This window comes from Leptinotarsa decemlineata, unplaced genomic scaffold, assembly GCF_025532065.1.
Source record: "Leptinotarsa decemlineata unplaced genomic scaffold, Ldec_3_MD MMD2_tig00000008_RagTag_RagTag, whole genome shotgun sequence".
Taxonomy (NCBI): Eukaryota; Metazoa; Arthropoda; class Insecta; order Coleoptera; family Chrysomelidae; genus Leptinotarsa; species Leptinotarsa decemlineata.
The window spans coordinates 13566022-13589159 of record NW_027412537.1 but is presented as its reverse complement, the minus strand read 5'-3'; the positions used below and the strand labels follow the sequence as shown (position 1 = coordinate 13589159).

Sequence of the window (23138 nt, the reverse complement as noted above, 5' to 3'; positions counted from 1 at the left end):
GCATGTGCCTACTCTACCAAAAGAACCTAGCATTTTCAAGTTGAATTGGTCGATATGAATTTTCTGTCTTTGAGCTTATACAAAATCTTGAGAAGCGTATTTCCGGAAAACACAAGTGACCTTCGCATTTCTAAATACGGCGTTTGCATTCCTCATGGCCGACATTTTTATTTCAACTTTTTTCATAAATCTAATCAGTGGTAATATTCTTGTGTGCACAGTAGCGTAAAATTCGATATTTATAAAAGAGAACTGCGTTAAAACTTTTACAAAGAAACTAAATTTGCGGAAGCAGCACTACAGTGAATGAAAGAAAATGGTGAGTGTTTGTCAAACCTTCAATCGTCCTATTTGAATCTTTGAAAAATGTCCTATTCCCGACAGTATATACAAAATATCTAAGCTTAACATTAAACTTCTTGTGATCCACTATTTGGAACCTTTGGTGTTGTAATGAATATTATTGGAGTGTAATCCCAACACCAAACCTTTAAAACCTCGACACGTGTTTTAATCACCAAGTGATCATGTTCCAGAGGAAGATTAAACCAAACTACATACACTATTGAATACCTCTGCTACGTACCTGCGTCTTAATTATCTGAAATTAATTTTACATGTTGCCTTATCCACTAGTATTAAATTAATTCCACAATATTGCCTCATCTGGGTTAGGTTAGCCTAGGTCAAAAGTGAGTGGCTCTATTCAAACCTCCATCGCAACCCGCAAGGGTTTATTGTGGCTCACATATATTCATACTTGATCAAATAAAACCGGATTCGGTCCGCAGCGGGGCAGGAATAAAGTATGTGCTCTGCTGTTTCATCATTTTTCAAATAGAGGCGACAGACACTGTCTACCGACAGTCCGAGTCTCTGCATATGATGATTCAAATGACAGTGACCTGTGAGAAGGACTGTTAGACATCATAGCTCATCCCTACTATTGTCCAACAACTGTTTGGTATGAAGCTTCGAAGGGTGAATAAACGCCTTGGAGTGAGCCAATCCTGGAAGAGTCTGCCAGAAGTTCATAAATCTTCTTGCCATCCAGGTGTTCAATGTTTGTTTGGCAAAGCCCAAAGCGATGCCAATGACAGGTTCTGGTCCAATGAAGCTGCTTGCAGCTCCCTCCTTTGCAAGAGAGTCAGCAGCGTCATTGCTTTCCAGGCCAGTATAGCCAGGAATCCAGACCAGAGACAATCTGTTGATTCTTCCTATCGAGGAGAGTCGTTTTTGGCAATTTGCTACCAATTTATAGGTTGCTCGATAGGAGCCAAAGGCCTTACCTAACGGTCAGGTAAATCTGATAATAAAATATTATTTCAACAAGCTATATAGTATACTATAAGGTATCGGTTCACTATCGTTATTCATAATATTTCTACATTCTCATAGGCATCTAGATGCCTGTTGTTGTTAACTTGTCCAACTAATCCTAATGAACTGAAGTTTATAGAAAGGTTTTTTGCAAAATATTATAGGCGGCTGCTGATTTTCCTGGTCTGCCATATTGTAGGTGTGCTAAGTATTCCTTATATCTTATTTTAATAGATCTTTCAGTCTGTCCATAATATTTTGCATCGCAGTTCTCATTTAATTTAGTGAATTCCAGATTTTTCCGAATTCTCGACTTTGTCCTTAGGATTTCCTAAAAGGCTCTGTAGTGTAAGACTTGTTTTAAATACCACCTTGAAAATCTTTCCAAAGTTATTCGTATATTGGTGGTATGGAACTGAGATATATTCGTCTTTTTATTTATTCATTTATTTTTATTTATTCTAAATTCGGGACACATACAGGTAAGAGAACCCAAACAAGTATCCACTAAAATACAGATTGTGCTAACAAAACTGGCGTTCAACAGGTAAATGATCTAAATGCTTAATCTAAAACATAAATGATTAAAAATTGAATATTTTCCTTATGTTACTTTTACACATTTGTAAGGACATGGAGAAAACGTCCAAATTGGAACAGTATCTGTTGAATGAGTCTGTAATTCTATTTATTGGAGAGTTTTTCCCCACATTGGTGTTATATGTGGAAGTAGCTAATAAATATTTATTCCTTGTGTTTCTCTGGGGTACATGAAAGGACATCATTGCTATCAACTCAGGCGAGTCAATAAGATTCGTTAAAATTTTATAGCCAAACACTAGATCCGAAGTGATTCTCCGTTGTTCTAGAGGCTGAATGTTATAATAGTTACGGATTTGATTAATACCGTGAGTTACATAGACATTAGTGATTCGGTAATGAAGATGTCTAACGAACCTATTTTGCAGTCGTTCTAAACGCAATTTGAATGTATTATAGCAAGGATTCCATATAATGCTAGCGAAATTCAACTTGCTATAAACAAATGCATAATAGATAGTTTTAATAGCGGCTCCGTTGTTGAAGTCTCTGCACATTCTATTGAAGAAACCCAGTGTTCTGTTGCTTCTATTTATGACATATTCAACATGGCGATTGAAATTCAATTTTGTGTCAAAGTATACTCCAAGGTCCTTGATATATTCTACTCTATTCAATTCAATACTATTCAACAAATACTGAAACAATATGGGTGAATGATTTCTATAAAACGAAATACATGTACATTTTTCCACGTTGAGTTTCAGCTTATTGAATTGAATAAAACTGGCTGATGTTTGATGAAAATCCATAGTAAAAAACTAATCAATAAAGTTTATTGTATGATTTTCACCATAAAGGATTTTACAAAAACCGCGACACGTGTTTCGCTATACAATAGCTTCCTCAAGCATACCTGAGACTTACTTCTGAATTACAATCATTTTATATTCTAACCTAGTACCTACTCGTCTACCTAAATAATGAATCTACCTGAAAAGGTCAGGTATGAATTCATTAACAAAATCAATAAATTTTTTGAAAGTGTACCTGAAAATATACCTAACTATTTTTACCTGGAAATGAACAGATTCAATAATGGCGAATTATTCAATTCAGTTTAATCGTTCATGAGCTGTTGAGAGTTTTTGTTTATTTCCACACTCTCCAACAGGTTAAGTTTCAAACCTTTCTGTGTCCAGCGGTGCAGCAGCTTCATCAGCGGAATTGTCAAAAACACGGAAATACAATTATTTGGGAGATAATTTCATTTTTTATGCAATAGGAATCGAAACATTTGGTACCTTAGGCCCCCAAGCATTGGAGTTCATTCGTGAAATCGACATTAGCATATCCAAAGAGACAAATGACCCAAGAGCTACCCCTTTTTTGATACAAAAAATCAGCATTCTATTTCAAAGAGGAAATGCAGCTTCATGTTTAGGTACAATTCCTCAATCAAAAACCCTAAGTTAATTACCAATGTTTTCCATGAACAAAATATATCAGCATGTACAGACAGTGCAAGAAATGGTGAATCATCGTATCCGTGTTTACTCAGAAGAAGATAGTAGTGGCAAATGTAGTTGCAACAATAAATCGGTGATACATTCTTCAGTAAATACACTTGGGTTCAATGGTTTGAAAAATCTTGGAAACACCTGTTATATGAACAATATAATCCAATGTTTATCAAACACGGGATGGTTGCTGGAATACCTAAAGAAGGATACATGCATGGAAGATATCAGTACTAGTATTTCTAGTATGAAAGGTGTTTTAATCAAAGCGTTCGCAGAAGTAATCAATTAATTGTGGTCAGAAGATTCATCTGATAGAGTAATCAACACAGTCTACTTCAAAAATCAGATTCAAAGATTTGCCTCTCGATTCATGGGTTCTGCCCATCAAGACGCTCACGACTTCCTTCGATATCTTTTAGAAGGTTTACATGAGGACCTCAACAGAATTACTGAGAAACCTGAACCGATATAAACTGAGATTGACGAAAAATTGACCGATAACGGAAAAGCACAAGAGTCCTGGCAGAGATATTTGAAAATGAACAACTCCAAGATTGTAGACTATTTCGTTGGTCAATTAAAATCCACTATGAAGTGCACACACTGTGGACACTCATCAGTAACCTTTGATCCTTTCTGGGATTTGTCTCTACCCATACCACAAAGAACTGGCCGCATTGCTTGGATTCTTTCACAAGAGTGGAAACTCTGGATGGAGATGAAAAACCAATGTGTTCGAGGTGCAAGCAAAAGAGAAAATGTACAAAATCATTATCAATCTATAAGTTTCCCCGTATTTTAGTAATTCATTTGAAAATATTCTCTCCAACGGAAAGATTCAGAGACAAATTGAATGTTTCCATTGACTTTTCTTCAGATGGATTAAATATGAGCAGTTATGCAGCAGACAATATGGCTCCTTGTCGTTATAATCTATATGCACTTTCAAATCACAGTGGGACTACTTACAACGGACATTACACAGCATATTGCAGACACCCATATAGTGGCACGTGGCATGAATACAACGATTCACACGTGTTCCCAATTTCGCCAAAATCACTTGTGAGCAATGAGGCATATGTCCTCTTTTATGAACAGGAGGGAACGAAGCAGCACCTTTGATGTGATTTTTTTTATAATTTTAGTTTTTTGAATTGTGTTGTATTTCATGATTGTTCCAAATTTCATATCCTAGGGAAATACTGAATTTTATTTGGCCACGAACAGGTTTGCCAGGTAGGGAGACAAGGGTTTATACATAGCAATTCCCTCCTCTTGTTCATAAAAGCAATCTTCTACCTGGAAACGGTTCCATGACACGTGTTTCAATCACTTGGTGATTGAAACACGTGTCGAGGTGTTGAAAATAACGGTTTGGTGTTGGAATGAAACTCCAGTAATATTCATATTCATGTAACTACTGGCAATATCTCAATTATCTCTTGTTGTGAAGTTCACTATAGTTACTGCTATCTGAAGACTACTCAATTGCATCTAACACGTTTGAAGACGAAATCACTGATATATTTGAAGATTCAAATATCTCTGACAAAGACATTTTAATCGACAATTTATTGTAAGATTGAAATACAGAAGAAAGAAAATAAATAATTTGGTTGTCGAAACGCTCGTCGAGAGACATCATTTTTGTTCTGATTAAGGAAAGATGTAAAAAGATGTAAAAGGTGTAAAAAGTGCGGACAATAATGTGTCATCACTCGTCGTAGAGGGCGTTCTCAACTTTTTTGTTTCAAATAGAAGGGGTGTCTTGTGGCCATCGCTCGAAATATTTTTCAATTCTCTTTACAATTACCTTTACTGTTTTGAATTTGGATAACCGGGGCGGAGTTATTGGTGCATGAATTGGAGACTAGTGAAAATGATAATTCGTATATAACTTTGCAACCAAAAGAGGATTAAAACAGCTCCAAACTCAGTCATCACAGGTTACACACAGGTTTTGTGACGAATGTACTTTTTAACGGAAATGTTAATCACCAAAATGTGCGAGATTGGTCAGATATGAACCCACATAATTTTCGAGACAGTGACACTAAAACTCCTAAAAAACTAAATGTCATATCATTGGTTATAGCCAACAATTAGGATGATTTCGAAAATCCAGTTGTTGAGTGGTTTTCCAATATGGCAGCGCGTCCCCCACATCATTAGGCCTGTGAGGGATTATTTGGATCACACATACAAAGGCATGTGGATTGGCAGGCTCGGTCTGTAGGAATGGCCTGCTCGTTCACCGAATTTGACTCCTCCCGATTAATTTCTTTGAGGCATTATCAAATCGAAAGTTATTGTTACGCAACTAGGGATAATACGGTAACTTAGGGACAGAATTACCAGAACTTGTGCCAGCATTACCCCAAAAACATTCGAAAATAAACTGTTTTACTGTCAGGGGGTTCAAGGAGAACATTTTGTACATTTGTTCAAATGATTTTTTCCTGTTTAAGATAAATAACAACGAGATCGAAATAATCCTTTCAATCCTGTATCTTTTTTTGCCAACAAAAGTCCGAACACCATGTTTACTATTTTGAAAAATATCGATATTCCAATCATCGACGCGGCAATTAATACCTCTCAGTCTCGAAACTACCGTCCAACTTTCTCTGGACCCATCCGTTTCATGTTCCGGTGACTTTCGCTAACATAGTCTGTAAAAAACGTTCGCGATTGCAAGTCGACCACGTATTTTGAGCGAAGTATGGGAAAAGGTGGAAATAACATTCATAACTGGGTATGTCGCAATTTTTATAGTCATCACACTACGTGTATGTGATCTCGTAACACACCTTGCATAAGATTTTACAATTGGAATCTACCCAATGGTAGAGAGAATTTTGTTACGGTCTAAGAATGCGCTATTTCTAAAACGTTTTCAGTAATGAAATTATAGAGGGAATTCCCTCCACAGAAGTCTTCGATTTTTCAAATTTCGCCCATAATCTGTTTCTAAATAGTAAAAAGTAATAAACGCGCATTATAAATGCAAAACGGAATGCTCAAACAAAATTTTCGTTATAATTTGCAACAGCTGATTAGGCAAACACGAGGGTTTTTCAGATTCTTGTTTATTTCTCAACACAGTCTCCTCTCAACTCTATACACTTATTCCGCTGATTATACCATCTTTGTAACCCGTCCAAATAGTAGGTACTCGGCGTTTTTTCTCTGCAAAATAATTGCTCACAAACGTAATTTCCTATTCATTTGACGAAAATATCTGTCCTTCAAGCGCAATTTTCAGATGAGGAAACAAAAAGAAGTCGCTTGAGGCTAGATATGATGAGTGGAGTTTCGCCATGGCAACCGCGAGGTGTGAGACGGGGCTTTGTTTTGGTGAAACATGATTTTCTTTTTCGTTTGCAAATGTGGCAGTTTTTCTGCAAGTCCTGTCTTCAGCTTGTCAAGTAATGATGCGTAGTATGCTCCTGAAATGGCTGTTCCTTTTTTAATATAATCAAAAATCAAAATAAATTCATTGATGCCCCTAAAAACAGTCGCCATCACTTTCCCAGCCGAAGAAACAGTTTTTACTTTTTTGCAGCCGACTGTTTGGACTGTATTTTTGTTTCGGACGTATAACGGTGTATCCAAGTTTCATCATTTATCGACCCCAAAACTGGGATTTATTGCGTCTAAAATGTTCATGTTCATTACCTTTGCTATCTCTTTCACTTTATTTCGGCGGTCGTCTAGCACCGTTTGGTGCTAGGGCCTAGTGTATTATTCTAAGCTTCATACACTGTGTCAATTTTAAAAATTACAATGGGCTATATCTCACGAACGAAAGCTGATATCGAAACCGTTTCTAGGAAAAACAGATTTCAAACAGAGATTGGAGTAGTGGAGCGACATACTTGCGTAATTCTTTCTCGCAATTCCCCAAGTGACGCAGGTTGAGTTTTAACTGACTTGAGGTGACCCCACAGAAAAAAGTCAGGTGACGCCAAGTCTGGTGACCTCGGTGGCCACTCAATGGGACCTCTCCTTCCAATCTATTTGTTCGGATAATTAGTATCCAACCAGTGCCTAACTGGAGCTGCATAGTGAGGAGGTGCTCCATCTTGTTGGAAGTGCAGCAAATCTTCGTCTACAGCGAAGTTGCTTTGGTCGTCCCTTTGGTCCTCTAATTCATGCACAATTAAAGGTTCGATGGTGCTTTCCAGCATATCGAGATAAATGTCGCCACTTAAATTGCCTGGTATGAACAAGGGACCCATCGCCTAATATTCCTGCCCAATTCAGGGCATTCAGTTTTTCAGGATATTGAGTGAGACCTTCTCTGAATCGATGCGGGTTTGCATCACTTCAGTACCGACAATTTTGTTTATTTACATTACCATTCAGCATAAAAGTGAAACAAATATTTTTTAATATTCTCGGTACAATGCGAATTCTTTCAGTCATGAGTTCACAAAACTCAATTCGTCGGTCTGGATTATCATCGCCTAGTTCTTGAAGAATTTGTATTTTATACAGGTGAAACTTATGTAATTCCAACACCTTTCTAACCGACTCATGTGAAAGTCCTGTCACTGCAGATACTTGACGTGTTGATGCAGTAGGCTCCATTGCTCCAAGGACCTCATTTGGGTTGCTTTATTCAGTAATTTCGGGGCATTCCTTTTTTTATTTTGCACTGATCCCGTTTCTCTAAACTTTTCAACTAAATCGCGGACGGACAGACTCACATTTTTGTCCGGATACCTTTCATGAAATATGTTTTTAAATAATACTGGTTCTGGGAAGCAAATATGAAAATTATCTCCACGCGCTCAGGTATACTGTAAACTATCGTGACAACTACAGGTGAATGACAGTACAGATCGTACAAATGATGAAAACTAATGACATTTAAAAGTCTCAAACAAACCAAAAATTATTGACTCTGACAGAACCCAAAAAAAAACAGATCTTTCCAAGTTGTTTTGCAAAAACGGCAAATTAAATTTTTATTTAACAAAAAAAGTATCGACGGACACTTATCATTTGAAATAATAGTCCGGGAGGTAGCATTACAAATAAAAAAGTCATAGTAAGAAGGCTGATATTAAAGTAGGTGCAGACTTTGACAATATACTATATTATTGTTTACAAAACAATGGAACCCACTTTGAACATTTACTTAATTGACATTTTTAATAAATTTGTAGTCCAAAAAAAACCTTAATATTCCATTTAAGCCAAAGTTTCACAATTATTGTTTCAACCTGTACAATTATTATTTATACCATCGGATATAATTTTTTATCATCTTTTCAATGATGTATCCACAAGTAGGGGTTTGCAATGTAAACTCTTTGAGTTTTGGTGGGTGGGGCCTAGGGGGTTGATGGGGGTGAGTTTTCTTTCATGTCACTTTAGTTCCTCCTTACTATCCTAGAAACAGTTTCAAGCATTTTTCGATATCAGCTTTCGTTCGTGAGATATAGTGTTCGTGAGATATAGTGAGTAAGTTTTAAAATTGACACATTATATAAATATTACCATTTGGGGACACCCATCAGAAATAAATAAAATCTTTATAATGCAATGATCTCAAATACAGAGGATCTTGTAAGTAAACATTCAAAGACAAAAAAATTTCACATTACCATGTATTCATCTCTACAAAATATTGACCTACGTTCATACAAATTCCCATTAGGAAATGAGGAAATTCGCTCTCATCAAACGAGACAGAGAAACGACTTCCACCAGAAAACAATAAACCGTAACGAGTACAAAGGTTCGTCACTTTATGCCGGGGCGAAATATTTTAACTTATTACCGCAGAGCATCTGAAGTGGAACAAATTTGCTCAAATTCAGGAAAAAAGTCAAAGACTTTATGGTAACAAGTTGTTTTTACTCCCTGAAAGAGTATGAAAATAATATGTTTGTGTAACATGTGTTGTAAACTATATAAGTGATATTATATCAAAAATATTTGTGAATGATGAATAAATATTGACTTGATTGAATAAATTCAGGTAGTGATCACATATAAGTGATCACTTACTAAAGTGATCTCACTCACAAATATCGAGTGATCTGACATAGAGACAATACAAGTTCTCAAGGAAATTAAATGAATTTTAACTGTGTCATGATTTCGTTATTTGTTGTTAAAATCCACTTCAAGATCCTAATTGCTGACTTTAGATGATATCTCTTGCTAGTACTGCTTGGATTTCTGTGGGAATATAGAAAGCTATTCAAGCTGATATGTGGTTCAACAGCTCTATACAATTTGATGTTATGAGATAATTGGAGGAGATTACATACTAGTTACAAGGTTGTTTCAAAAGTTTTGCCCGTTTGTTCCGTCAACACAAAAATGGTGTGCTTGCTATCTTGCCTGGCCCTGATTGGTGAAAGTTCTACCGGTGGGAAAAATATCGAAGTGCTTGACAAGATGGTGGTTTACGAAAGGTCTGGGATCCAACAGGACTCTGCTATGATGGTTTGGCCCGGTTGCAGAAAGTTATAGTGAATCACAACAGCCGCTGACCACCATACAGTAACCATGATCCTTTTTTGGTGGGTTTTTGCCTTTGGTAAGTGCCTAGGTGGCTCATCGGTGTCCAACCACTGTCCTCAACGTCTCCTGTTGTCGTAAAACAGTGGTTGCAAAAGTGGTCCAGAAGGACCACTGCTGTGATGGTTTGACCCGGTTGCAGAAAGTTATAGTGAACCTCACCAGCCGCTGACCACAATACAGTAACCATTGTATTGGTTGGATTTTGCCTTTGGAAAGTACCTGATCATGAACGTCTCCTGTTGTCGTAGATCGTTTATGTAGATCGTTCAAATCAAGCTTTGTAACCTTTTCAATACGTTTTAAACCTTCCAAAACCGTTTCAATTTAATTTTCTTTTTGCAGGAGATCCAAAAAGCAACCAACGTGAAACTACAATCCCATCATGTGTCCCGTGAAAAAAGAAGTCGAATTATGGGAAAAAATGGGAATGACAGATTCCGTGGATGCACGATATGGTTCACAGGGCTTTCAGGAGCTGGAAAAACAACAGTTTCATTCTCCTTGGAAGAACGCCTCGTGTCTATTGGATTGGCAGCTTACAGCCTCGATGGTGACAACATGAGGCACGGATTGAACAAAAACTTGGGATTTTCCGAGGAAGATAGAAAAGAGAATATCAGGAGGGTTGCAGAGGTAAAAAAACTTCAGTAGTTCTATTTGATCAACAAAAAATAATGAAATCGAAAAGTAAGTAAGAGTAAGTAGTTGTGCATTGAAAAACAACAGCTAATTGTTTGCGATGTTTGCTATTTGTTACATTTATTACATTTATTGTTGTTGCAATGGATACTTACAGTATTGATACATAGAAGGATTTTTTCAGAAAAGTCCAACAACCTGTATTTTGGAACAATTTATTTTCGGACATTCGTTTATATGAACTATTTGTCATGAAATTAACTCCTAAACAAATTCCAATACTTTTTCACCACAGTTTTAAAAACCCAATTTGAATAAAGTTCTTTAAAATGTTCAAAATTTAAAATTTTCTATAATGTGACCAGCAATATTTTTAGTGTTTTAGAAAATATACAGCGAATTTCTTTAATGCCCCCCCTCTTTTATTTTTTGAACGGGTCAACTAAAAAAATTGAAATTTGGGATAATGAAATTAATGCATGAATACTTTATTTTGAAGTGAAATTGACAGATAAAACTCTCAAGATGGCGACTGGGCGGCCAATCCAACGACCGGAAATCCAAATAATTTTTTACTTGTCTGTAGTAATGTGGTGGTGCTCCATCTTGTTGGAATACCATATCCATATCGAATTCATTAGGATTCGCTTCGACCATTTAAGAGGGTCAACAGTAGTTTCCAGCATATTCAAATACAATTCCCCTGTTAAATTTTGATCAATAAATAGAGGTCCTACAATATGGTTTCCCAATATTCCTGCCCAAACGTTAATTTTTTCTGGATACTGGGTATGTGTTTCCTGGAAAACGTGAGGGTTGGTGTCACTCCAATAACGGCAATTTTGTCTGTGAATATTGCCGGTTAAAAAAATGTACATTCGTCACTAAAACAAATATTGTAGAGATAGGTAGGATTCCTTGCAATGATTTCCGTCATGATTCGCAGAATTCTGTTCTTCGATCAGGGTCATCTTCAGTTAATTGGTGTACCATTTTAATTTCGTATGGATGATACATTTGCTGCGGAATAGGTAGACTGTTCAGGAATTAGTACCATCTCACCAATTATTTGCAGTTGCTGTTCTTCAGGAATGGACGGATGACCTGGGGACTTTTTGTTATGTACACTACCGGTAGTTGTGAATTTGGATACAAGTTCCCTCAAATATTTTCGGAAAAAGTTCATTGAAAATCCTTTCGGTCTCGTGAAAGTTACGCGTCGCACCGTAAATAAAAATCGCTTCAATTTTTTCTTCCAATGGACGAGATTTGACCATTTTAGAGATTGTTGACGTGGTACCTTTCTACTAGTAAAACCGAAAACTAAATTAGAATATTCTAACTAAACAAAATATAACTTAATAAACCTTATCGGGTTGTTGGAATTGCCATATGGCAGATAAAAAGGAATATTTCTAGAAATATCGATAATAATGTAATTGTCTTCAGAAAATTATTAAATGTTTGACCATTTTGTAGTAGGTGAAGATATTGACTTCATATTCTAGGAATGTGAAGTATTCATCAGGATCTTCACAATGATGTATCACAAGACCCCTGTCCATTTAATTTTTTTTCGTCCCAGTCGCCATCTTGAAAGTTTAATCTGTTAATTTCACTTCAAAATAAATATGCATGAATTAATTTCATTGTCCCAAATTTCAATTTTGAAATTTGGGAAATTTGACTCGTTCAAAAAATAAAAGGGGTGCATTAAAGAAATGCACTGTATACTGTAATAAAACTGAAAAACGGTGTATTTACAATTGTCTACTCCAACCTTGAAGATTCTGATTTTCTAAAAGAACTTCATAATTTAATATTTTCAAAATGTAGTTCCACGGTACAAAGAAATAATTTCACCTCAGCAGTCGTCAAGTTATCGTTCTCCTCCAAACTTTAAACCAACCCTCAATACTGATCCAAAGGAAGTCCAGCTAGTAATAACATGGCAATGGTTTGGTCAGTAAGCTCAATTTTTCCCCGAATAAGTTTTCTGTTCAAGCCTTGCATCTTTGAGAAATATTCTTGCATATTCATATCATTTGTCTTCTCTAACCCTGTCATGTATTTTATGGTAATTATACTATGTAGCAATGTAAAAGTACCATATAATCCTATCAACGTTTACCAGATAGTTTTTGCAAGTTATATATCTCCTATGTTTTCTAAAATAGCATCTGACACCAAAGAAAAAATCAAGGACCTTGCTTTCCTGTTTTGACGAGCTTTGTCATTATTCAGACCGTTAATATCATTTCCAAATCCTGGCTCTATAGCTTTCGAAGTATTTTCACTCACCAACTTGGCTTCAGTTCTAACTGACCAGGCAAAGTAGTTGTCTTCACCTTGCAGCACGTATAATTTCTTATTGTCCTCCGCAATTTTGCACTTTGATAACCTCCGTTCTCGTTCACAATCAATAATTTCCAATCTTCATTATCGATCCAATCTGCATTCCAATCTTTAATTCGGATACCCTAATTAATCACCTTAACAAAAATGGATTCTACACAATTGCATACGCAGATGACATAGTTATCTTGCAGACCGGCAAATTTGTAAACACACTGTGCGATAGAGTGCAGGATGGGCTCAAATTGATAGAAACATGGTGTAAGGAACACTCACTGTCGATCAATCCCAAGAAGACTGAGATGGTCCTTTTCACCAGGAAAAGAAGTTTAACGGGCTTAAAACCTCCCGAAATCTTCAAAAGCCAACTAAACTTCTCTGAAGAGGTGAAATACCTTGGTATTATCCTCGACAAGAAGCTAACATGGAACTCTCATCTACAGAGTAGAGCAAAAAGAGCATACGTGGCTTATGAGCAATGTCGGAGGACAGTGGGACGCGCATGGGGTCTTTCACCCCGTGTAGTCGCCTGGATCTACACTGCAATAATAAGACCTATGTTAACGTATGGAGCCATTGCATGGGGACCGAAAGTTCTACAAGCAACGGCCATCCAAAAATTATATCAAATACAGCGACTGGCTTGTTTAAACATCACAGGAGCCATGAGAACAACACCAACCGCGGCAATGGAAGTAATCACGGGTCTGACCCCTCTGGATCTGTTCGTTAAGGAGGTTGCGTTAATGGCCATGTTACGATTGCACACGGCTGGTGTAAACCTAGAAGTAGGAATGGGTCGATTGAGGCTGGGCCTGTGGCGGGAAGCGCTTACTGCGCAACCTCTGCTTCAGGCAACAAGTGATGCAATTGAACCCAGGTTTGTGTTTAATAAACCCTACAAAATACAAATTAAGCAGAACACAGAGTCAGATGCTACAAATGCAATACGGATTTATACAGATGGCTCAAAAACCAAAGAAGGTTCAGGATGTGGAGTGTACTCCAGATCACTAAGCCTAAGGATCAAATGGGGAATGGGAAGAAATACCAGCGTGGTCCAAACAGAACTGGCTGGTATCTCAATCGCCACAAAAGAAATAACCAAGAAAAGAATTTCGGGCAAAAACATAACAATCTGCACTGATAGCAGACAAGCACTATTAGCCTTGAACAGACACCGTGTTACTTCAGGGCTAGCACTAGAGTGCCACCAAGATTTAGCCAAAGCCTCGGTAGATAATAACATTATCCTGAGGTGGATTGAAGGGCACGAAAGGAGTAAAGGTAATCGCATTGCCGACTCTTTAGCCAAGGAAGCGGCTGGACTGAGAATTTTAGGACCAAGTGGCACCCACGGCCACAGATACAGCCACAGATACAGAACACTCGGGACCCATAACCTGTTGTTACATTCAATGTAAACTGTGAACAGTATACAACAAGACCAAAAAGTTAAAAATTTGGTAATGGAATGTAGCCCACGAAATTTGAAAATTCGCCTCATTTTTTTAATAGTCCCCGTACTTAGTAGTTAGTATAAACATCCCTCCTTTCACAGGTAGCAAAACTATTTGCCGACGCAGGACACATCTGCCTATGCAGTTTCATCTCCCCTCAAGCCTCAGATCGCGAGATGGCTAGAAAAATCCATGAAAATAGCGACCTTCCTTTCTTCGAAGTCTTTGTTGATACGCCTTTAAATGTTTGCGAAGAGCGAGATATCAAGGGCCTCTACAAGAAGGCTAGGCAAGGCCTCATCAAAGGATTCACTGGAATCGATCAAGAGTACCAAAAACCAGAGCATCCGGAATTGGTCCTGAAAACTGTCAGCGCATCCATAGCGGAGTCCGTCGAATTAGTTCTGGAGATGCTGACAGAAAACGTAAATATAACTGGAAAGTTTCCATATCTCAGATTTTATTAATTAATTTTCGATAACTGATACAATTTACTGCAAGATATTCGCTAAGAGGATGTTACAAAAACCTCTACATGTGTTTATCGCTTCCTCAAGCGATAATGTTGAATAAGTTAAAGTATAATACTTTCCAGTTCAATCAGGTGATTAATTGATTCAAATACAAATACAGAATTCAAATATAAAATTTAAAATCAAAATATAAATACGAATACAAGTACAAAATACAAATTCAAAATCCAGAATACAAAACACAGATACAAAATATAAATACAAATTCAAAATTAGAATATGAAATATTAAATATAATATACGAAATAAAAATACAGATTCACATACAAAATACAGATAATAAATACGATTACGAATACAATACAACATACAAGTACATTAATAGCCTACATACATAGCATACATTGAACGCCTACATTTCTATATACAAATACAAATTACATTACAACATACAAATACGAGTCTAAAATAAAAATACAACATCCAAATACAACATATGAAGACAACTCACAAATAAATAATACCCATTCAAGTACAAAAACCTCGACAACCGCTTTTCGCTATACAATAGGTCCCTCAAACGATAATTTTGAATAACATAATTCACAATCATTTTGATACTCTCCAGTTCAATCAGATAATCAATCAATTCAACTACCGAAACGACCGTTGAATTCATGTTTCCATTCTGGAAGCTGTTTCTATGTTCTCTCATGCGTACATCGAAAGTTCTTCCAGTTTGACCTATGTAATTCATCTGACGTCAAACAGGTAGCTAGTTGCCTGATTGTTTGGAAATGATATAACAATATTTTTAGGAAATCATACCAAAATATCTGGACAGTACCCAAGTGAATGGGATGTCTAATGGAGATGTGTTTTCCGGGAAGCATGATATCACTGTTCCAGAATTATTTGTTCCTGAACATAAACTGAAAGAAACGTTACTCGAAGCTGAAAAAAACCCGAAACTCGATATAGGAGTGGTGGATCTGCAGTGGATTCAAGTACTAAGTGAAGGGTGGGCATATCCTCTGAAAGGCTTCATGAGAGAAAACGAATTATTACAGGTATGAGCAAGTGAATTTTATTAAAGATTTCATCAATCATCGGATATTAACTCCTGCATCAATTTTTATAATGGAGACAGTGTTCTTAGCCCATAAAAATAGAGTTATTTATTTATTTATTTCATACACTATTCTACAGGATGAACCCAATTACAGAATAGGGAGTAACAGGGGCATTTACAAATATGTACTCACATAATATAATTTGTGAATCTATATAAAAAAAATTAAAAACAGAACTGTCAGTTAGCTAGTAAATGTCTTTTGATTTGTATAATCTGGCAGTTGAATATATCTAGGACATGACTAACAGAATTAGAGGAATCGCACACTGTATGAATTTAAGATTTTTTCATTATATTTGTACGCGGGGTGTTGAGATGAAATGTGACACTATTCCTAGATGACCGTCTAGGAACCCAAAAATTCAACATATGTAACAGTTGAGAGCAGGTGATGATATTGTTTATGATCTTGAATAAAAAAAGAAATGAATAATATTCACGCCTTACCTCGATACCACAAAAAATGTGAGTTACAAGCAATTCATAATAGGGTATTCCTACAGTAGGATACGTGACTTCAACTTTAAAAGACACATATTTAAGGAAGCGCCTCTGTAGGGCTTCTAGTTGATTTATATGAAGCTGATAGTAGGGACTCCACACGACAGATGCATATTCCAACCTAGATCGAACAAAAGTGAAATAAAGTAATTTCAATCTTGAAGCTTTTTCGAAGTCTTTTGTATTTCTAACTGAGAATCCATACATGCGATAAGCTGCTGTTAGAATAGTGTCAATATGTTTGTTGAAAGAGAGGGATGAATCAAAAGTAACACCTAGATCAGTGAGTGTGTCAGGACGCTCCAGAACTTGATTGTTCATGACGTAGTTGTGTAAATTCAAGTTCGTTTTTAGTTAGTGAGACATTACTTTTGGATATGTTGAGAGATAGATTATTCTTCCGACATCATGTAGCAAAGCGATTTAAATACAGACGTTCCCAATCATTAGAACATGTTATATTGTGATACAGTTTCAAAGCATCTGCGGATAAAAGGAAATTGACATCAATCTCAGCTCCGACATCATTAATGAACATATTGAACAGTAGGGGTCCTAGATTTGATCCTTGTGGTACACCAGATGTGACTATATATTCGACAGATTTGAGGCCATTGAGTTGGACGTACTGCTTACGGTTGTAAAAATACGATTTGAAGAGGGTAATGGATTGGATAACACAAACGTCGAAAGCTTGTTGAGAAGAATACCATGGTCAAGTATGTCGAACGTTTTAGAAAAATCAGTGTAGATGACATCAGTCTGAGCCTGACAATCAGTAGCCCCTGGAATACATTGAGTGATTGTTATAAGATTGGTGGTGGTTGAACGTCCTTTCATGTTGCTGACATAACAATAGTTTGTCTTTTCAAGAAGAAGCATCTCAAACACTTTACTAAAGTTGCATATGATAGAAATTGGTCTGTAATTTTTTATCTCACTTTTATCTCCTTTTTTGAAAATTTGGCAGACTTTCGAACATTTTTAATATTGATTGATTGATATTGATGCTACAGTTGATGTTTTCGGGCATATATTAATTAGGGTTGTTAGTGGTTCAACCAGAGCAGAGGCACAATATTTAATGATGAATGCTGGAAAAAATGATCAGGTCCTGCAGTAAATTTTGGCTTTATTTTTTTAGGGTAGGATAAACATCTTCAATACTAAAGTTTTTATGATGCACTGTTTGGAACCTTTGGTGTAGTAATGAATATTACTGGAGTTTTTTCCCAACACCAAATCGTTATTTTTAACACCTCGACACGTGTTTCGATCATCAAGTGATCATCTTCATCATCCTCTTCGAAGATGATCACTTGGTGATCGAAACACGTGTCGAGGTGTTGAAAATAACGATTTGGTGTTGGAAAAAAACTCCAGTAATATTTACTGATTACTAAGCTGGGAATATCACTACTGTTGTTCGCATGGTCACTTGATGTTGACACTATATAAAAACCACTGAAGAAATCTGCAAAACCATCAAGAATATCTGAGGGATTATCGAGTAGCGTGCCTTCATGTAACATTTTATCTCCGATTCCATTCGTATATTTTGACATGTTATTGAATGACCAAAACTTATTGGACTTATGGGTAATCTTGCTCTCAGTTTTCTGAATAAATTTTTTATAAGCTGATCTAATGGCTCTTTTGATGCCTGCCCGAAGACGTTTGAATTCGTGAAAAGCGTGAATGTCGCCCTTTTTTTGTATTTAGACCAAAATTTTGTTTTAGTTCGAATTTTCTTTATCAATGCACCATCGAAGAAGGCTGGATAATTATTTTTATCTAGAATTTTGGCACGCAGCGATCAAATACACTGTATAATTTTTCATGAAAATGAAGACAGGCATCATCTGCATTGCGAAACGCATTTAGAAACGCGGTTTTTTGTTCAAAATTAGCTTTATTCATCAACGTGATCTCCATCAAGAGCCATACAATTGCAGCTTCAATACCACTTCTGTAGAACGATTTATCGTTTGCCACAGAATAGGCCTCAGTTTCAGGTCTTCATTCGAGCCAAATTTCCCACCAGTGAGCATTTTTTGAAGTATACCAACAGCCAGTAGTCGCTAGGAGCCAAATCTGGCGAATACGGTGGTTTTGATTGACTTGTTTCAGGGTACGTTTTCTTGATGAAACAATTTTTTTTTCTTTACCAAAGGCGGTCGTTTTTTTGCAATTTCGGTCTCAAACGCTCCAACAACGCTATACAATATTCACTGTTGATGATATTTGCCTCCTCAAAATAGTCGATGAATATTACACCACGCACATGCCAAATTACCGAGGGCATAGCCTTTCCAGTCGTTTGTTGTGCTTTGAGGCACTTTGAATGAGGTTCACCACTCAGATGACGATCGTTTTGGTTCTGGAATGAAGTGATAGATCCATGTTTCATCCATTCTCACATATCGATGCAAAAATTCAGGTTTGTTATGTTCAAACCTTGGCAAACCCTGCTCAGAATCAGAATGACGTTCTTGTTTTTGGTCCCATGTTTTATGAAAAAAAGTCCTGAGGACTAATCTTATAACATTTTATGACCTACTATATGTAGGCAATGGTCAATAAATATCATTAATCATATCATTATTATTTTAGGCTTTGCATTTCAATACCGTAGAGAAAGACGGTGAAAGGATCAGCCAGAGCATTCCTATTGTGCTAGCCATTGGTACGAGCGATAAAGAGAGATTGGAAGGATGTAACGCAATTTCACTGTATTATGATAACCAGCTGTATGCAGTTATGAGAAATCCCGAAATTTACCATCACAGAAAAGAAGAAAGAGTAGCGAGGCAGTTTGGAACTACAGATAAAGGTCACCCATACATCAAGGTGAATATACGCTATTCATTTGATGTTAGTTTCAACCACAACCCTTCCTGCGATTTTGTAAATAAGTAACCAACTTCATTAACACCTTTGCAGTAGATTTGGTACATTTCATTTGTTTACAAACTTACCTCTTTCCATCTCCATCTCCAACTGACGATATATTGATCAATTTAAAGGGGTGTATTATTTGGAGAGATTCATTTTTGGGAAAAAAGGGCTTTTTATTTCTCTACCTATATACAAAAATGTAAGAATCTTCTAAAGAAAAGAAGACAGCAATCAATTTCAAAACAAACCCTTTACAAAAATGTGTAGATCATGCAAAGAAGTAACTTTCAGACATTGGAAGAAAAATCTCTCTCAAAACAAATAAATACATAATATACAACTATATTTATACATTTTTAAGAACACACAAAATTATATTCTAAAAGTTGATAAGCCCAAGCTGTAATTTCATCTACAGTTTTTTAATAAGACATTGGCCTCATTTCAAATGTTTGATATTTGAAACAGGCCACTCTTTTACTGCCTATTTTTTTCATGTTATTGTTTGATTATCGTGCTTGCTCTTGCTTCAGTCTTCTTCCAATTACTAGTCGAATGTTCTACATCAGCTTCAGTTTTTGTTCTCCTTCCAAGATTAACTTTCAATGAGTAAATGAAACGCTAGCTGGAAAATATCTGAGAGAAAGAAGTTTTTTATTGCATACAAACACGGGTAAAATTCGCAATTTTACTCTCGCTTTCTAATAATATTTGAGTATCTAACATTTATATCGTTCTTACGTGTTTATCTACTGAATTAAGAAAATAATATTCGTTTTTTCCTCAGCATAAACTTTGTTTATAGCTGGATTACATACAACAAAACCTATTCCTAAAACTTATTAATCACTAGTGAAACATTTGCTTATACTGTATCAGCGTTAACTACCTAACAATTCAAATTACAGAAAAATCACACACCGACTCAACTTGGTAGATTGATACAGTAAGGAAATAAATAAGAGGTGGACTGACATAACAAATGAGAAGTATATATTTTCTTCTTCTCTTTTTTATGTTATTTGCTTCCCTTACGGTGCAGTGGACCAATGTCTATTTGAATTCCATTTTATAGAATAAAAAACCTAACGAGTAACTATTCACATTGAAATTGGGATTTACCTATTCCAGATGATCTACGACTCTGGCGACTGGTTGGTAGGCGGCGACTTGGAAGTTATGAAACCCATAAAATGGAACGACAATTTAGACGAATACCGTTTGACTCCCAACCAACTCCGAGGGAAATTCAAGGAAATGAAGGCGGACGCTGTTTTTGCTTTCCAACTTCGCAATCCCATTCACAACGGGCATGCACTCCTGATGACTGATACAAATAGGCAGCTCCGCCAAAGGGGGTACAAGAAGCCGGTGCTGCTCTTGAATCCTTTAGGTGGTTGGACGAAAGACGACGACGTTCCGCTAGAAATACGCATGAGGCAGCACCAGGCAGTGCTTGAACAGGGCATTTTGGATAAAGACAGTACCGTGTTGGCGATCTTTCCCAGTCCTATGATGTACGCGGGTCCAACAGAGGTAAAATTATTACAATTGACTTAAACTTTACAAAAAGATAACCTTAACCAAATATTGTCCAAAAGCATCGTTCTCCAATCTTATGACTATTTTCTTTCCTCTTGAAATTGAATCAGACTTTATTGAACTATTGAGGCCTAAAAAATCCTAACCATTTGGAGAAGATGATGTAGAAAAATTCTACCTAACCCAACTTCTTGTACTTCTCATAAATTGATTTCTGGACTGAAGGTATCTTCCCAGTCAAACGTAAAATAGCTGAAATAAAACCAGTGTGAGTATAATATAAATGAGGTGCTGGTACTGAAATTAACAATTCAATTCGTTACAATAATTCTATTTGCCCAGATACTAGAAAGAAGTTCAAGAATAGCAAACAGCATGCAGGTAAAAGACTGTCGACGAATGTTATTGACACTTTACCTAATCCAGGTACCGATATTATCACATCAGACTACCTGAGTCAACATACAACCGCTTTACTCAATTTACCTAATCCAGGTACGGTATTAACACACCAAACTACCTAAGTGAAAATGAATACGTTTTACGCAGTCATAATACTTAGTCATCGGTGATGAAATAAAGATGTATGAACCAGTGAATAAGCTAGCCACTTGCGTCAGCGAAACGCCAGGAAAAAATCTAAAAATTGACGATCTTCAAACCCAAAATATAGTAACACTGTACGATATACTCTGTATGATATACTTCAGAATCAATAAATAATTTACTTGGAATGAAGCGTACAATAAAAAGTATCTTAATTATAAACTACCCCTAATCCAGGTCCAATGGCATGCAAAAGCAAGGATGGTAGCAGGTGCCAACCACTACATAGTAGGAAGAGATCCAGCAGGGGTGCCACATCCACAAGGAAAACACGCTTCAATAGATGGAAACTTATATGAAGCCACGCATGGGGGGCGCGTTCTCAAAATGGCTCCCGGATTAACTTCTCTCGAAATCATTCCATTTAGAGTGGCAGCATATGACATGACAAACAAAAAAATGGATTTCTTCAAACCACAAAGGAAGGACGAATTCGATTTTATCTCAGGAACCAAAATGCGAAGTGAGTATGCTTTTCTAGCAGCTACTGTAGAGGTTACTGATTATATCAGTAACCTTGTAGAGGCTAGGTAACCTCTACAAAAGCTTTATACTTTTTTCCAAAATAATAGTCTCTTTTAGATGATCTGAATGAGAAAAACTTCGTAAACTCAAAATGCATTTGTTCAAAATGTATAAATTAATAAATCGAGTAAAACTTTTTTTCAGAATTTGCAAGAACAGGAGAAGATCCACCAGAAGGTTTCATGGCCCCGAAAGCATGGCAAATCATATCGGATTACTACCAATCTCTAGACATCAAATCGTAATTTTAACTCTAACTTTGAATAGATTCATGACGTATTTAGTAATGCAAAAAGCAAAAATTATAATACTTATAACCACTCACCAGAAGTACTGCTCTGAAAAATGGTTACAATAATAGGGGAAGCCCAAGCGGGGATTTCGGGATTTACTAAAGCGCGGCAGATTAATACACAGGGAGATACCTTGTATGAGCCCCATATATAAGGCCGCCTGTGAGGGATAAAGGATCAGATTAGTAAAAAAAATTGATCATCAGAAATTCTCGAGCGCATCAGATTAAGATAGGGTGAGTTAATTACCTGCTAAAGAGTGTATATTCCAGTAATCTGACAATTTGAGAGTGACGTAAAGAAAGGGGAGGGTAGCAAAGTTGTAAAAAAATAACGTCATTTCGACATTATCGAGCGTAGCTAATTTTTTTTTATTTTGAAGGAGATAATTCAAAATTCAATGCGTGCAGCTGTGTGATACCTATATTTCTCTTTCCGAGTTTCTATTTCTCTACTCGCTTTTTCTGTATCTATTACTCTCTCACTCTGTCCCCACTCTGAATTCTGATTCATTGAAAATGTCCTTATATATTGTATAAGTTTGAAAATGTCCTTATAGGACGAAACTGCAGTAACGTTAGTTACAAATAAAAGTGGTAAAAAAAACATAAAAAGTTTCATTTCTCTTTTCTTCATTAATTATTCAATTGATTATAAAAAATTAAATTTTTTTGAGCATTTCTTTAAAATTATTTTCTTATAAATACAAGTATTCTACTTGAAAAATATACACTTATTTATTTGCATGCTATTTCCTGAGCTTTTCAATTAATTAAGTTCAA

The 23138-nt window shown here is 36.3% G+C and overlaps 1 protein-coding gene across 2 annotated transcripts; it reads left to right on the top strand.

The window, feature by feature from the left end:
* Positions 1–214: 214 nt before the first annotated feature.
* Positions 215–23037, top strand: LOC111513485 (bifunctional 3'-phosphoadenosine 5'-phosphosulfate synthase 2). 2 transcript variants are annotated; one of them, XM_074171106.1, is made up of 8 exons: positions 215–319; positions 10272–10562; positions 14485–14808; positions 15675–15926; positions 19106–19342; positions 20522–20926; positions 21716–22001; positions 22208–23037. In XM_074171106.1, the coding sequence occupies exons 1-8, from the start codon at positions 317–319 to the stop codon at positions 22306–22308; spliced, it is 1899 nt and encodes a 632-aa protein (XP_074027207.1). In that variant the 5' UTR covers positions 215–316; the 3' UTR covers positions 22309–23037. The 2 variants fall into 2 exon arrangements, with proteins under 2 accessions (XP_074027207.1, XP_023025472.2); XM_023169704.2 differs by lacking the exon at positions 215–319 and adding an exon at positions 6047–6141.
* The last annotated feature ends 101 nt before the right edge of the window (positions 23038–23138 follow it).

Excerpts from the sequence above, each read along its gene's own strand:
- LOC111513485 (XM_023169704.2), top strand. The coding sequence starts at position 6,109 with ATGGGAAAAGGTGGAAATAACATTCATAACTGG. Across the intron at positions 10,563-14,484 it reads ATATCAGGAGGGTTGCAGAG|GTAGCAAAACTATTTGCCGA; the intron begins GTAAAAAAACTT and ends CTCCTTTCACAG. Across the intron at positions 19,343-20,521 it reads AAGGTCACCCATACATCAAG|ATGATCTACGACTCTGGCGA; the intron begins GTGAATATACGC and ends TACCTATTCCAG.